The sequence below is a fragment of the Crotalus tigris genome, unplaced genomic scaffold (genome assembly GCF_016545835.1).
Source record: "Crotalus tigris isolate CLP2741 ecotype Arizona unplaced genomic scaffold, ASM1654583v1 scf7180000018485.2372832, whole genome shotgun sequence".
NCBI lineage: Eukaryota > Metazoa > Chordata > Lepidosauria > Squamata > Viperidae > Crotalus > Crotalus tigris.
The window spans coordinates 1,234,570-1,248,918 of NW_024097033.1; the positions used below are offsets into that span (position 1 = coordinate 1,234,570).

Here is a 14,349-nt window from a genome sequence, read left to right on the forward strand (position 1 = left end):
ATAACCGGAATAACAGGCAAGTTTGGCCTTGGAGTACAAAATGAAGCAGGGCACAGGCTGATAGAATTTTGTCAAGAGAATACGATGGTCATAACAAACACTCTTTTCCAACAACCCAAGAGACGGCTCTACACATGGACATCACCAGACGGTCAACATAGAAATCAGATTGACTATGTGCTCTGCAGCCAAAGATGGAGAAGCTCTATACAGTCAGTAAAAACAAGACCAGGAGCTGACTGTGGCTCAGATCATGAGCTTCTCGTTGCAAAATTTAGGCTTAAATTGAAAAAAGTAGGGAAAAGCACTAGGCCACTCAGGTATGAACTAAATCATATTCCTGATGAATATACAGTAGAGGTGACAAATAGATTTAAGGAATTAGATCTGATAGACAGAGTGCCTGAAGAACTATGGATGGAAGTTCGCAACATTGTACAAGAGGTAGCAACTAAAACCATCCCAAAGAAAAAGAAATGCAAGAAAGCAAAATGGCTGTCTGAGGAAGCTCTGCAAATAGCTGAGGAAAGAAGGGAAGCGAAAGGCAAAGGAGAAAGAGAAAGATACACCCAATGAATGCAGAATTCCAGAGAGTAGCTAGAAGAGATAAGAATGCCTTCTTAAATGAACAGTGCAAAGAAATAGAAGAAAACAACAGAATAGGGAGGACCAGAGATCTCTTCAAGAAAATTGGAGATATGAAGGAAACGTTTCATGCAAAGATGGGCATGATAAAGGACCAAAATGGCAGAGACCTAACAGAGGCAGAAGAGATTAGAAGAGATGGCAAAACTACACAGAAGAACTATACAAGAATGAGCTTAACATCCCAGATAACCACAATGAGATGGTCACTGACCTCGAACCAGACATCCTAGAATGTGAAATGAAATGGGCCTTAGAAAATCTGAGCAACAACAAAGCTAGTGGAGGTGACAGTATTCCAGCTGAGCTATTCAAAATCTTAAAAGACGATGCAGTAAAAGTGCTACACTCAATTTGCCAGCAAATTTGGAAAACTCAACAGTGGCCACAGGATTGGAAAAGGTCAGTTTACATTCCAATTCCAAAGAAAGGCAATGCCAAAGAATGTTCAAACTATCGCACCATTGCACTCATTTCACATGCTAGTAAAATTATGCTTAAAATCCTACAAGCTAGACTCCAGCAGTATGTGGATCGAGAACTACCAGAAGTACAGGCAGGATTTTGAAGAGGCAGAGGAACTAGAGATCAAATTGCCAACATACGCTGGATCATGGAGAAAGCTAGGGAGTTCCAGAAAAACATCTACTTCTGCTTCATTGACTATGCAAAAGCCTTTGATTGTGTGGATCACAACAAATTGTGGCAAGTTCTTAAAGAGATGGGAGTACCAGACCATCTCATTTGTCTCTTGAGAAACCTATATGCGGGTCAAGAAGCAACAGTGAGAACCGAACACGGAACCACTGATTGGTTCAAAATTGGAAAAGGAGTCCGGCAAGGCTGTATACTGTCGCCCTGCCTATTTAACTTATATGCAGAGCACATCATGAGAAAGGCAGGGCTAGATGAATCAAAAGTTGGAATTAAGATTGCCGGGAGAAATATCAACAACCTAAGATATGCAGATGATACCACTCTAATGGCAGAAAGTGAAGAGAAACTAAAGAGCCTCTTGATGCGGGTGAAGAAGGAGAGTGCAAAAGTTGGCTTGAAACTCAACATTAAGAAAACCAAAATCATGGCATCCGGCCCTCTCAATTCCTGGCAAATAGATGGGGAAGAAATGGAGGTAGTGACAGATTTTATTTTTCTGGGCTCCAAGATCACCTCAGATGGGGACTGCAGCCAAGAAATTAAAAGACGCTTGCTCCTGGGGAGGAAAGCTATGGCAAATCTGGACAGCATACTAAAAAGCAGAGACATCACCCTGCCAACAAAAGTGCGTATAGTCCAGGCCATGGTTTTCCCAGTTGCAATGTATGGCTGTGAAAGTTGGACCATAAGAAAGGCTGAGCGCCAAAGAATTGAGGCCTTTGAACTATGGTGCTGGAGAAGACTCCTGCGAGTCCCTTGGACTGCAAGGCGTTCAAACCGGTCAGTCCTAGAAGAGATCAACCCCGACTGCTCTTTAGAAGGCCAGATCCTGAAGTTGAAACTCAAATACTTTGGCCACCTAATGAGAAGGAAGGACTCACTGGAGAAGGGCCTAATGCTGGGGAAGATTGAGGGCAAGAGAAGAAGAAGGGGACGACAGAGAATGAGATGGCTGGATGGAGTCACTGAAGCAGTAGGTGTGAACTTAAATGGACTCCAGAAGATGGTAGAGGACAGGAAGACCTGGAGGAACGTTGTCCATAGGGTCGCGATGGGTCAGACACGACTTTGCAATTAACAACAAGTGAACCAGTTCAATGGCAGGATCTATTGCTCATTGTTACTTTGATGATAAAGATCTGTGTAGTCCTAAAGCAGTTTAATGAGTCGAAGTGTGGACAAGATATGTATGCTACCTTTTCGTTTCTCACTTTTTTAACATTTTTGAATGAATGCATTTAAGCCATTATCTGATCATTTAATCTGCACTATGCCAAGAACAAGCCAGGCTCCTCACCTAGCAGAAGAATAGTTTCTTGATTTAAATAAGATGGAAACCAGGATAATTAGATATTTTGTGATTAAATCAGAGATTTTGTGTTGTTTATTAACCTGAGATAATAGGTGGTTTTTTTGTCACTGGTGTTTGGTAAAATTTTATTTTGAAAAATAGTGTTCTTGCCTAACACTTCCATACAGTTTCTCCAAGCTGCTATGAAATGACATGGAGCAACGGGTAATTAGGCTGGAATCACTTGGCTTGATGACAGATGATGAAAGAGCTCCCCCAAATATTTCTTGCGTTCATGTCTTTAGCAAAGAAGCCATATGGAGTTCTGTCCTTCTTCCGTGGCACAGGAGGGAAAAGTCCAGATCTATCTTCTCAGAAAAAGGAGACCTTGCGTGGAGCTGACAGTGCCTACTACCAAGTTGGGCAGACAGGGAAAGAGGGGGCAGAGAACCAAGGAGCAGAAACTCAAGGTAAAAAGAGTAGAAACTTCATTCTTGCTTTCCTCTTCCCCACCCAGTATTCCTCGATTAATGAAATACATACAAGTTTTCATCTTCTGAAAAATGATATTAATAGTAGCAAAATTTAATGGGAGAAGAGGAGACTACATGATTAGGATAAACATGACTGCATTGACATCCAAAAGCAAAACCTTCAAATCTTTTTAATGATAAGTGGCAATCTTTTTCATTTTGGATTGCCTTTCTGCTTTTTTCCTGTCCATTTCAGTCTGAATAATTGGTTTGCTCTGTTTCTCACTGAAAACAAGAAGGAGGGAGAAGAAAAATTGCTCTCCTGTTCAGAGGGAGAATCGCTTAGCAAGCTGGTAGAAGGTATCTGGCCCCTCTAGTGAAGCTGTGTCAGACTCAAAAGAGAAAGAAAGGGGACCTGGAGTCCCTTTAAAAACTCTTCAGTTCTAGTCCCTTTAAAAACTATTTCCCATGATTTACAAATGTCCAGAATGACTGAATTTATGTGGGAAAAAGTACATAATTTGAATCAGTAATGTCAGGATTTGACTCATATTTCATGCTTTAAAATACAAAATGGTGGAGTTGAAAAATTAGGCAGCTTAATTCACATAAAATGAGATTAATTTTAGATTATAGTATTTTTTTTCTTCATGTTAGTTTCATTTAATAGCAGAAGGTCTCCAAAATTGATTGTAATTTGCTGTGGCTCTGTGTTTTATTTATTAATTACCATGTTTAATAAATGTGTTTTGGGATTGGGGGAAAATTGGATTTATGAATGGCGAGTAGTAGCACTGATCGAGTTTGCTTCACATTTTAATATTGGCCAAACTAGCAACTCCTGAAAAATGTAATAGTTCAAAAATAGTTAACTGTCAGACTAGATCAGTGGTTCTCAACCTGTGGGTTGGGACCCCATTTGGGGTCGAATGACCATTTCACGGGGGTCGCCAAACAAGGCTGTCCGCCATTTTTTCCCCCTTTTCTTTGGCCATGCCCCTGGCACCCGGTGATGTATAAGTGGTTGGGGGTCACCACAACATGGGGAACTGTATTATGGGGTCACGGCATTAGAAAGATTGAGAACCACTGGAGTAGATAAAGCACTCTGTGCATCTTTAGTCTATTTTTCTTGTTCATATTTTTTCCAGATGAAATAGAGGGAAGTGACGCACAAAAGAAGCAGCTTGGAAATCCACATGTTGAACTTCGTAAGTAGATAACAAAACAACACATACTACAAAGCCCTTTGTAAATTAATAAGTAACTATAGGTTCACACTCCAATCTTGATCATGTGATATCAAGATGAATTTGGCAGACCCTTGAAATTGAGATGGAGTATATATTTTTTGTGTGCAGAGCAGGTCATTTTTCTGTAAGATGTCTTTAGTTCATTATGTCACTGCTATTTATTCTTATTACCACAAGGAGTCAGAATACTGAGGTGTTTCATTTACTAACTTTGTTCAGACTTTGCTATTGAATACAGTATTCCAATATTCAGATCCTCCTCTCCTGATATAGCTCTCTCCATTCTCATGAAATGTAGCCCGTATGTGATTTGAAATGCATGTAACAGATTATATTAGGAAATATGGAACAGAAGTCTATAGGTACTGGTATACTAACAAGATAACAATTAACAAGTTACATCATCATCAAAACTCAGAATAGTATTTGAAGACCTATCATATGCATACTTGCATGAGCCACTAAAAAGCAATCTCATAAAATTCATTTTACAGCCGTTTCAGAAGATATTACATATAGTCCTTGGTTAAAAACCATTCATTCAGCAATCTTTTGAAATGACAGTGGTGCTGAATAAATAGTATTTACGACTGGCCTAGAAATTATGGCCATTGCAGTACTCCTGTGATCTGGATGTTTGGATGCTTGTCAGTCCATCCACAACTCCCTTTTAACTACTGTACACAATGGCACTCCTCAGCGGCCGCAGCACTGAGGCTAAAATATAGGCATGTGGCCTTCAGTAGTCTTAGCCAATTGCCACCCACATACACACACACTAGGCCACTACTTCAGGTCCTGTTCCACCAGTGACATCTCAACCATGTACCACAACCGACCATCACAGCACACAGCCCCAATATTTTGCAGGCCCAACCAGATCCACCTGACATACTGTACTTCCTAACCTTTCTTCCTAGAGGTGTGTCCTGGCTGCTGGCTTGCCAGGCCATCTTCCCAAGGCATCTATGCTGTTCTTCAAATAGCACACACCATTCTCTAATTAGTGCATTCTGTTCTTGTGGTGCTTTGGAAGGTTTCTGAGGCCTTCTAAAATTTCACAAGAAGGCTGCTCACAATTTGAAAAACAGCACTGTGCTATTTGAGAACAGTACCATTTGGAGGAAAGCTAAGAAGGAAGAAAAAAAGCAGTCTAGCAGTCAACCCACATAAGCAGATATTAACACCAGACAAATAATCAGGCGGAAAATAATGCCTTAATCAAGAAACTATCAGGAGAAACTATATCCCCACCAACACAGGCAGGGCAAGCTATTGCATATAAACAGGAAGCAAACCCCACCCTCACTCGCATTGATGATATTCCCTAGTTGGATAATGAAGCATCTGCAAGCAAATAGAACACCAAGGACTCCATAGTTCAACCCTGAGCTACACAAATTCTCTTCTATTAATTACATGTACTGTTAAAATAATTTGTGTAGCACAGTTTAAATGCTGCGGCTACATGAATACCTAATTCGTTCTTGCTTCAAAACCTTTTCTTAAAAATGCAGTGGAGTAAGAAGAAAAGGAATGAGCACATAAAGTTCAGGTCTGCAAATACTGAGATTCCTTTTCATACTTTTTGATTGTAATTAATATAAATGACTATTTATGACAAGTAATACTTTCCCCTCCATACGTAGCCATTTTTTCATGAATAAAAGGGACCTCAGGTCTATAGCTCAATTATCAAAAACATCTTTTGCTTGAAGAAAGTCCCAATTTCCATAATCTCCTGTTTCTCTCTTTGTATGTGTACATACACTCACATACCGCAGATTACTATTGCACAGTTGATGAACCACATAGATCATCCTCCGGTCTGAGTTAGGAAAATAATGTAAGCATCTAATCTAGAAAATGGAACTTCCTTTATTTAATCCATTAAAAAAATAAAATATTTATTTTGTGTGTTTTTGCAGAATTCTCCGATGCTAATGCCAAGTTTTACTGCAGGATTTACTATGCAGGGGAGTTCCATAAAATGCGTGAAGTGATTCTTGGAAGTAGTGAAGAAGATTTTATCCATTCTCTCTCTCACTCACTGCCTTGGCAGGCAAGAGGAGGGAAATCAGGAGCTGCTTTTTATGTGACTGAAGGTAGATAACTTCTCAATACCTCGTAGACCTGGGCTCTTCCTTGTTATGGCATGTGAACAACTCTGAGATGACATCTCAGTAACTAGAAATAAAACTTGGGTCAGAGAAATCCTTCTGTTTTCACTGATGATGTTTGGAGGAATTGTAGTTACGTCTTCATACAGTAGATCAACTTATTTTCTTCTTTAGATGACCGATTCATCTTGAAACAAATGCCTCGCCTGGAAGTCCAGTCCTTTCTTGACTTTGCCCCGCATTACTTCACATACATTACTAATGCCGTTCAACAAAAGGTAAGATTTGTGGAATATTTTATCTCTTGCCTTTAAAACCAAGAGGAAGCATCAGGATCAAGTAGAAATATACGAGAGAAATAAACATAGCTTATTTACTTATTTACTGACTTACCTTTGAGTAATATCAGCTGAGAATGCCTTTTGAAGGAAGACAGTGTTGACTTTGTGTAATTCTTTATATATTTTTAACTAGTGTCTGTATTCTTTCTTACTAAATCTAGATAAACATTTGCATTGGAGAATAGAACCTAGAGCAATTGATGAATAAATTAACACTTTATTTCAGAAACCCACAGCTTTGGCCAAGATTCTTGGTGTTTATCGAATAGGCTATAAAAACTCTCAGAACAACACAGAAAAGAAGCTTGATCTGCTGGTCATGGAAAACCTCTTCTATGGCAGAAAAATGGCTCAGGTGAATAAGTGTTTTGTTACAGAAATGGGAAGTGTTGTTTTTCTTCTGGGTTGCTATGGAAGATTTAATAAGACTATTGCTTTCAATAGCAACTTGTTATACTTGAGAATATTGAGGAATTACCTGCAATGTTTTCCTCTGTAATGGATCTCCATCAGGGAGTTCTGTTCCAGTTTAATTGCTTTGGTAGGAAATTATGACATGCCCTACCTCAATGCAGCATATAAAAGGTATTTCGTTATTTATCCATTGCTTTTTGCATGGAATCCTGAAGTGGTTTTTGAACCAATTACAAGGGCAGCGCCACTTAGAATGTATTAGGGTAATCCATTCTAGAGGTTATCAGTGTATAAATCATTGTGGCCAAACTTTCCCAGACCAGGAAGGGAAGTTGACAGTCAGCATTCCTAGATATGAAGATCACCTGTTCCTCTAATGACAATGAGGGATTTGAGAATATCATTAGCTGCAACTGGGTTCCTTCAGAGGAACATGTCTTTCACTAGAGCATTTTCTTCATTCCTAGACTTGGGAGCCACTTATCTTTAGTCATTTTGTTGGATTTTAGTTTTAGTTCATCCAGTCCAGCATCACAGTTAAGGACAGATTGGATTATGCAAGGCTCCACCTCATTCAGAGAAATAGCCCTGACTATGGTTAGCATATCCTCCAAATCCTTTAATAACCACATCAAGTGGCTTCATGTAGACTCTGAACAGCACTAGAAAGAGGATGATACTTTGAGATTCTCCATAACAAGATTGCCAATATTGTTCCCTGGAATCCGTCACACAGAGAGAAATGGAAATCATGACTGAAAGTGCCCCAAATCTGTGGGATGTTTTGCAAGAAATGTTCTGCCTTCAGAAATTGTGGATGCTCCATCACTGGAGATTTTTAAGAAGAGGCTAGACATTCACCTGTCTGAGACAGTATAGGTTCTCCTGCTTGAGCAGGGGGCTGGACTAGAAAACCTCAAGGTCCCTTCCAACTCCTATTCTATTTTATTCTATTCTACTCTACTCTACTCTACTCTACTCTACTCTACTCTACTCTACTCTACTCTACTCTACTCTACAAATACCATGAGAAGTAATAGAATAGAGGTGCTATATTCTCTGCCTCATCTGCCCATTATAGGTCAGAGTGATCAAAGCCACTTCTGCCCTGTAACCAGGTTGGAATTCAAGGTAGAACAGATCTGAAAACACAGATGGGCATGTAGTCAGTTTATTGCTGCTGTATAAACTGAGCAACATTTGCAGTCCTCTGCTACCAGAGAGGTTCTTTTCTTTTCAGGAAGGTTCATTCAGTTGGCCCTTTAAAGGCAGAAGCCATTGTCCACTTATGAAATGATGCATACAACAGTCCCTGGACAAAGGAGAAGGTGGTCAAATGAATCACTACAAGCATTTTGTCCATATTTTTAGGCTGAAAAAAGTGGAACTGATCTTATGAACTTGGTTCCTGGCTGACACCTATAACAGTCACGGTTCTATCCCTAAATTATTCTGAAAAACTACCCTAGCAGAAGTGTGAAGACTGGAAAATAAAATTGACGGGAGTAAATGATCCCAAGGTTATTTAGAATAGTTCTGTTGAATTACTACTTGAGGCTGTAATGGAAGCAATGAAATAAGCATTTTTTTGCTGCCTTCATTATCAAAGAGCAAGCAGGATTATGGGTTCAATAGCACTTTCTCACATTGAAGCAGGGGTGTATCTGCTCCCTAATCATTGTAAATTCCAGAATACCACAGGACAGACCAAATCAGTCTCCCCATCACTGCCAGGAATCTAATTTTTATTTAGAAATATTCTGATCATTTTATCAGTGAAAAAACATAGACATAACCGGTACAGATTGCACTGATAATCTAACAGAGATTTAAATAAGTTCTAAATAAAGGATGTTGTGATATCAGAAGTAGCCATGTGAGCTTTTAGTTTAGAGAGTTGTTGTACAATTAGTACAATATTAAATCTGGCATGAATGAGAATTACATTTATTTATTAAAATATTTATTAAATGTACACACTCCTGCTCTCACGAGGTTATTATGCTTTTTAGAAATTTGCCAAGCTTATAAATTACAAATCCTGTAATATGCATACTACAGATTTTTTAAATTAAATAAATTAACTCTTCCTTTTGAATTCAGAATTCTGAAAAATTCTCCGTCTGTTAAATTAGTGTATTGTTTCCTTTTATTATTAGGTTTTTGACCTGAAAGGTTCTCTGCGAAATAGAAATGTGAAAACTGACACAGGAAAAGAAAGTTGTGATGTGGTTCTGCTGGATGAAAATTTGTTGAAGTTGGTGCGTGATAATCCCTTGTACATCCGTTCTCACTCCAAGGCTGTGTTGAAGGCTTCCATTCACAGCGATTCTTACTTCCTCTCCAGCCATCTCATAATCGATTATTCTCTTCTCGTGGGCAGGGATGATACCACTAATGAACTTCTTGTTGGAATTATCGGTATGTTATCTTTGTCTGCAAATTACCAAGGTGTGATTGTCCATTAAACAGTTATTTACATAAAGCAAATTATTTGGGTTGGCTGATATTCTGTTTAGATCAGTTGTGGCCTATAACTTGACTACCTCTATTATATCAAAAAATGTTACAAGGAAAGTGATAGAGTGAGAAATTATTCTTTAGAAATTATGCTGTAAATCAATCTTGACAATACTTCAATCAAATACAGGTAATCCTTGACTCACAACTGAAATGTAGCCTGCATTTTACGGTCAGAAGTCATGATGGCTGTAAGTGAAGTGCCCACAAGATCACCTCACAATCCTCCCATCCTGCTTCCCCTAGTACAGGCATTAAATGAACAAGCAGGTCGTTAAGCAGAGCATGAGATGTCTCAGGGCCCCTGAGAAAGGACCTGGAAGGTCTAGCGGAGGCCTTGCCCCAGGCCTCTCAAGGCCATCCCCACTTCCTGAGGCATCCTTTTCTCTATATTCCACCCTTGAGGTCCCCATAGGCCTTGGCCCTGCTTCCCACCTCATAAGATCCCACACATCCCTATTCACTCCATGTCACCCACTCTGCACTTATCTTTCAAAGATTTCTGGAGCTCGGATTAGTGAAGCAAAGAAAGCCGCTCTGTGGCTGAGCCATGTGGCTGCCATTTTCCAAGTGGCCACAATTCAATGCAGGTATCCTAAAAATGGCCACTTCTGGGATCATGCCACATAACCCAACAACAGAGCGGCCTGGCCTCCTTCCCTAATTCAAGCTCTGGACACCAGAAATCTTTGAAAAGTAAGTGAGGAGATTATGAAGCCCAGTGGGATGTGAAGTAGGCCCAAGGCCTGTGGGGATTCAGGGGGAGTGTCACTGCAGCTTTGTTGCACAGTTGTAAGAGCAAATGATTGTGGGGAGGCTGCAGTGGCCATAAGTTTGGGACCGGGGTGTTGGGGGGGTCCATCAACTTAGGTGATTGTAAGTCAAGGACCATCTATACAGGTAATCTGTGAGTTACAACAGTTCACTTAGCACCTGTTTGAAGTTACGCGATAAGCGTCCCTAGTGTTTACAATACAATCCTGAAATTACGAATGTTGCAGCACCATGGCAGTTATTCGCCCTTATGAATGACCACAGAGGTACTGCAACATTCACCCTGCCTATTCTGCCCCTGCTCCCCACAATTGCTTCCCCCCTCTCATCCTGCCATGCCCAGTCACTTACCTTGTGAGAATCTGTCCCCTTTCTGCTGCGGTTTCTTTGATGATTTCTCTTCCAGCATCCAATTGGTTTGCAAATGCTTTTCACGCGCCAGGAGTGAAATGTTCTGAGCACCTTGATCTCGCAGGACTTTAGGCCGCAAGATTACGGTGTCCAGAAGCTTCCAGTCTCCACATAAATATTTTGCAATCCAATGGGACTCTTTGAGGCAGCGAAATTGCACTGTCTCAAAGCATCCTGTCAGCTTGCAAATGCTTTTCGCACACCAAGAGTGAAACGTTCTGGGCTCTGTGATCTTCCAGTCTCTGCATAAAAAGTTTACAAGCCGATGGAACTCTTTTATTTATTTATATATATATATATATATATATATATATATATATATATATATATATATATATATATATATATAATATTTTATTAATTTTCCAATTTTACTTTTGAATATTTAAAAAGCAACATGGTGACTGGGTTAATCAATAGCTCAATAACAAAATCTTAGTACAAATCTCAGGCTACAACATCAAATATTTCTTCTCTTTTTCCCTTAACAATTACTGCCTCATGTTCAGATTAGTACATTTCTAATTATATCAATTCAGTAATAAAATCATTATTACATTTATCAATAAATTTTTAGCTTATACATATCTTAATTACATTCAATCTTCATAAACAATCCATATCCTGTTATTCATTTTTACTCATTTTTTAATTTCTTGCCAATATTCCAATTTAACCTTTGATATTTATAATTTTCAGACTTTGGGTAACCAAAATTTCCCTTATTTCACTACATAGCAAACTATAATATCCAAAATACACATTTTATCTATTTAGATATAATCTTGTTCTATTTCCCAAGAGTTATCTATTTCCGAGCATATTAAATTATCTACTTAATAACACAATATCCCTTTTAATAAATCAAAACCCATTATATATATTGCCTGGGTTAATCAATAAATCAAACATATTCATAGTATTTAATTTTCTTTTCCCTTTTAGATCTAATTTTTAAATATTGAACCGATAAAATCCTTATTTTCGACTGATTTCCAAATATTTTAAATCTAATAACCAAAATTCCCTTTGTCTCAACATCTCCCTTTAGCCCACTAATTGGTAATGTAAAATCCCCTCTAATGAGTCAAAGCCCCAATTTTTTCAACCTTATTCTAGCTTTCTTTTTTTGCCAACTAGGCTTCCATATCAGCGCCTTTAAATCATCAAATAGATCTCCCTCTATACTTATACATGTTATTTGAATTAAAGGAGACCATTTGATTGCCCGTTTTCTGGAAGGACTAGCCCATTTGTATTCATTAAATTGTCTCCCTGTTATTCCAGTTACCCATGTTTGCTCTAATATATTTGTCTTCAATTCAATCTGTTCTACTTCTTTCTCAAATTCCTTCTGATTCATATAGAAAGTCATTTCCATTTTCAATGTTGTCACTTCCTTTTCTGGATTTTCCATCAGCTGTATTTGTTGGTCAATTGAGTCCTCTGTCATAATATTTGGTTGTCCCGCTTCTTCTGTTATCTCCTGCATTATTGGTTCTTTGGTAGTAGTCAGAATTTGGCTTTGTGCATCTGAGGTGGCATCTTGGTCTTTTATTTTAGGTCTTATTTTGTCACAAGCTGAAAGAATGGTTTCATGTATTGCTTTCAACATAGAAAGATTTTTGCCCTTGTCTTCATCCATCTCTTTCACTTATTTGTGAATAGTCTTTCTAGTAAAAGTTATTTGTTAAGCAAAAGTCAGTAAAGGTTTACATTCACAGTTCAAGTAGGCCAATTTTACTGCCCAGCTGTTCTCTTACAATTGGGTATCTCACAGATGGTGCCAAGGTCAAGAAAATCTTATCTATGTTCTGGGCTTTGAGCCAAGTCTCTTTTTGGGAAATAACAAATTGCCATACCAAGCTTCACCACAAGATGTCACTGGTGCCATTTAAGGTTTTTTAAGTCCTGAATTTTTCTAATTCCTTTTCCAATTATATTTCTTTTTTGTAGATAAAAACAAGAATCTCCAGTAAAAATAGGAAAATTTTTGGTCCCCAAGTTTCAGAAACATTTAATATAAATCCAATTAGATTACAGTTGTTCTTTTTAATGCTTTGATTCCCCTGGGTACTCAGACGCCGCTGTTCTTAGATGGTGGGATAGAAATTCCCTTCCCTTTCTCCTCACAGGGGGAAGATACTTCAAAGAGCTTTTACAGGAAGAAAGTACTTAGGGTAAAGATAAGATAAGATCTCTGCTTTCAAAGTGCAGCTTAGTGATGAGCCATATTACTATAGCTGGTCTTTTAGCCATATTACTATAGCTGGTCTTTTCCCCGTCGGTTTGAAGAGCTGCCCCAGATCAAGAGGAAGGGCTGCCCCACTTCCGCGATCAAGCGGGGGTCCTCTCCTTGCTCATTGCCCCTACAGGGTGACTTTCGACCCTTTCCAAGGTCCCCCAGCGGGATAAAACCAGATGCTGGAGACGAGGCTCATCTCCATGCGTCTGCCCAGGCTGTGATGGCAAACTGGAAGTCCCGATGGAACTCTTTGAGTCAGCGTGATTTTGCTGCTTTCAAACTTTTTACACTGAGACTGGAGGCTTCTGGGCACCATGATCTTGTGGCCTGAGTGAGATCACATTGCTCAGAACATTTCACTCTCAGCACGTGAAAAGCATTTGCAAGCCAATTGGATGCTGGAAGAGAAATCATCAAAAAAAAAAAAAAAATGCAGCAGAGAGGAGACAGATCCTCATAAGTTAAGTGACCCAGCATGGCAGGATGGGAGGGGAAGCAATTGCATGAGGTTTCTCAATGGGTCCAGAGAGGCCTTTGGTGGTCTTAAGCAAGTGGCCTGTTTCCTAAGCCCCCCCCCCCATGGCCTTCCTCACCCTGAGATACCTCATGTGCACTTAACGACACACACATTCGATTAGTGAATATGTGGGTGAAAGCAGGGAGTGATCGCATTCAAGGTAGGAGATTCACTTCTACGAATCCTTGAATTATGAATGGAATTGGCAGGTTCTATTACATTCGTAACTCGAGGAATTCCTGTAGTTAGATTACAGCAATGTATAAATTTCATAAACTTGATAATGTTTGTTTCATTTAACTCAAAACACATATTTCTTCAGTTAACGTTTGTTAAACCCTTCAAATTCTGGTCCTGTGTATCAAATTCCTTGGAGCCTATTCTCAATATATAACCCTGAGGAATAGTCTCCTTGTGGTGGCTATGTTGTTGCCCATTGTAAAACATGTTTTATTTTAATGAAGGTCAGAAGTATGCACTGGAGACAACTTTGCTGAGTATCACTTGAGTGTAATGAATTGTTACTGTATAAAATTTATAGTTTAAGTATAATTTATACTTTAAAAGGCATTTTGGCAAACTACTAGAATTTGGTTGCAGTCTCATAATGCCTAGGAAAGGCAATAAAGATATCCTATCTTACCAAAATGTTCTTTGTGTAATTACCTAATGCTATGTACTTTTTTAC

General features: G+C 39.0%; 1 protein-coding gene across 6 annotated transcripts in view; it reads left to right on the plus strand.

Annotated features, from left to right (window-relative positions):
- The window catches only part of PIKFYVE (phosphoinositide kinase, FYVE-type zinc finger containing), a 101,738-nt gene that overhangs the window by 84,354 nt on the left and 3,035 nt on the right, over positions 1–14,349 (plus strand). For 5 of the 6 annotated variants that reach the window (XM_039352888.1, XM_039352891.1, XM_039352889.1 and 2 more), the window contains 6 exons: positions 2,899–3,063; positions 4,218–4,277; positions 6,248–6,424; positions 6,614–6,717; positions 7,007–7,135; positions 9,354–9,615. In XM_039352888.1, coding sequence (XP_039208822.1) covers positions 2,899–3,063; positions 4,218–4,277; positions 6,248–6,424; positions 6,614–6,717; positions 7,007–7,135; positions 9,354–9,615 — 897 coding nt within the window. The remainder of the gene's footprint in view (positions 1–2,898; positions 3,064–4,217; positions 4,278–6,247; positions 6,425–6,613; positions 6,718–7,006; positions 7,136–9,353; positions 9,616–14,349) is intronic. The other variant, XM_039352890.1, reaches the window with a different exon arrangement.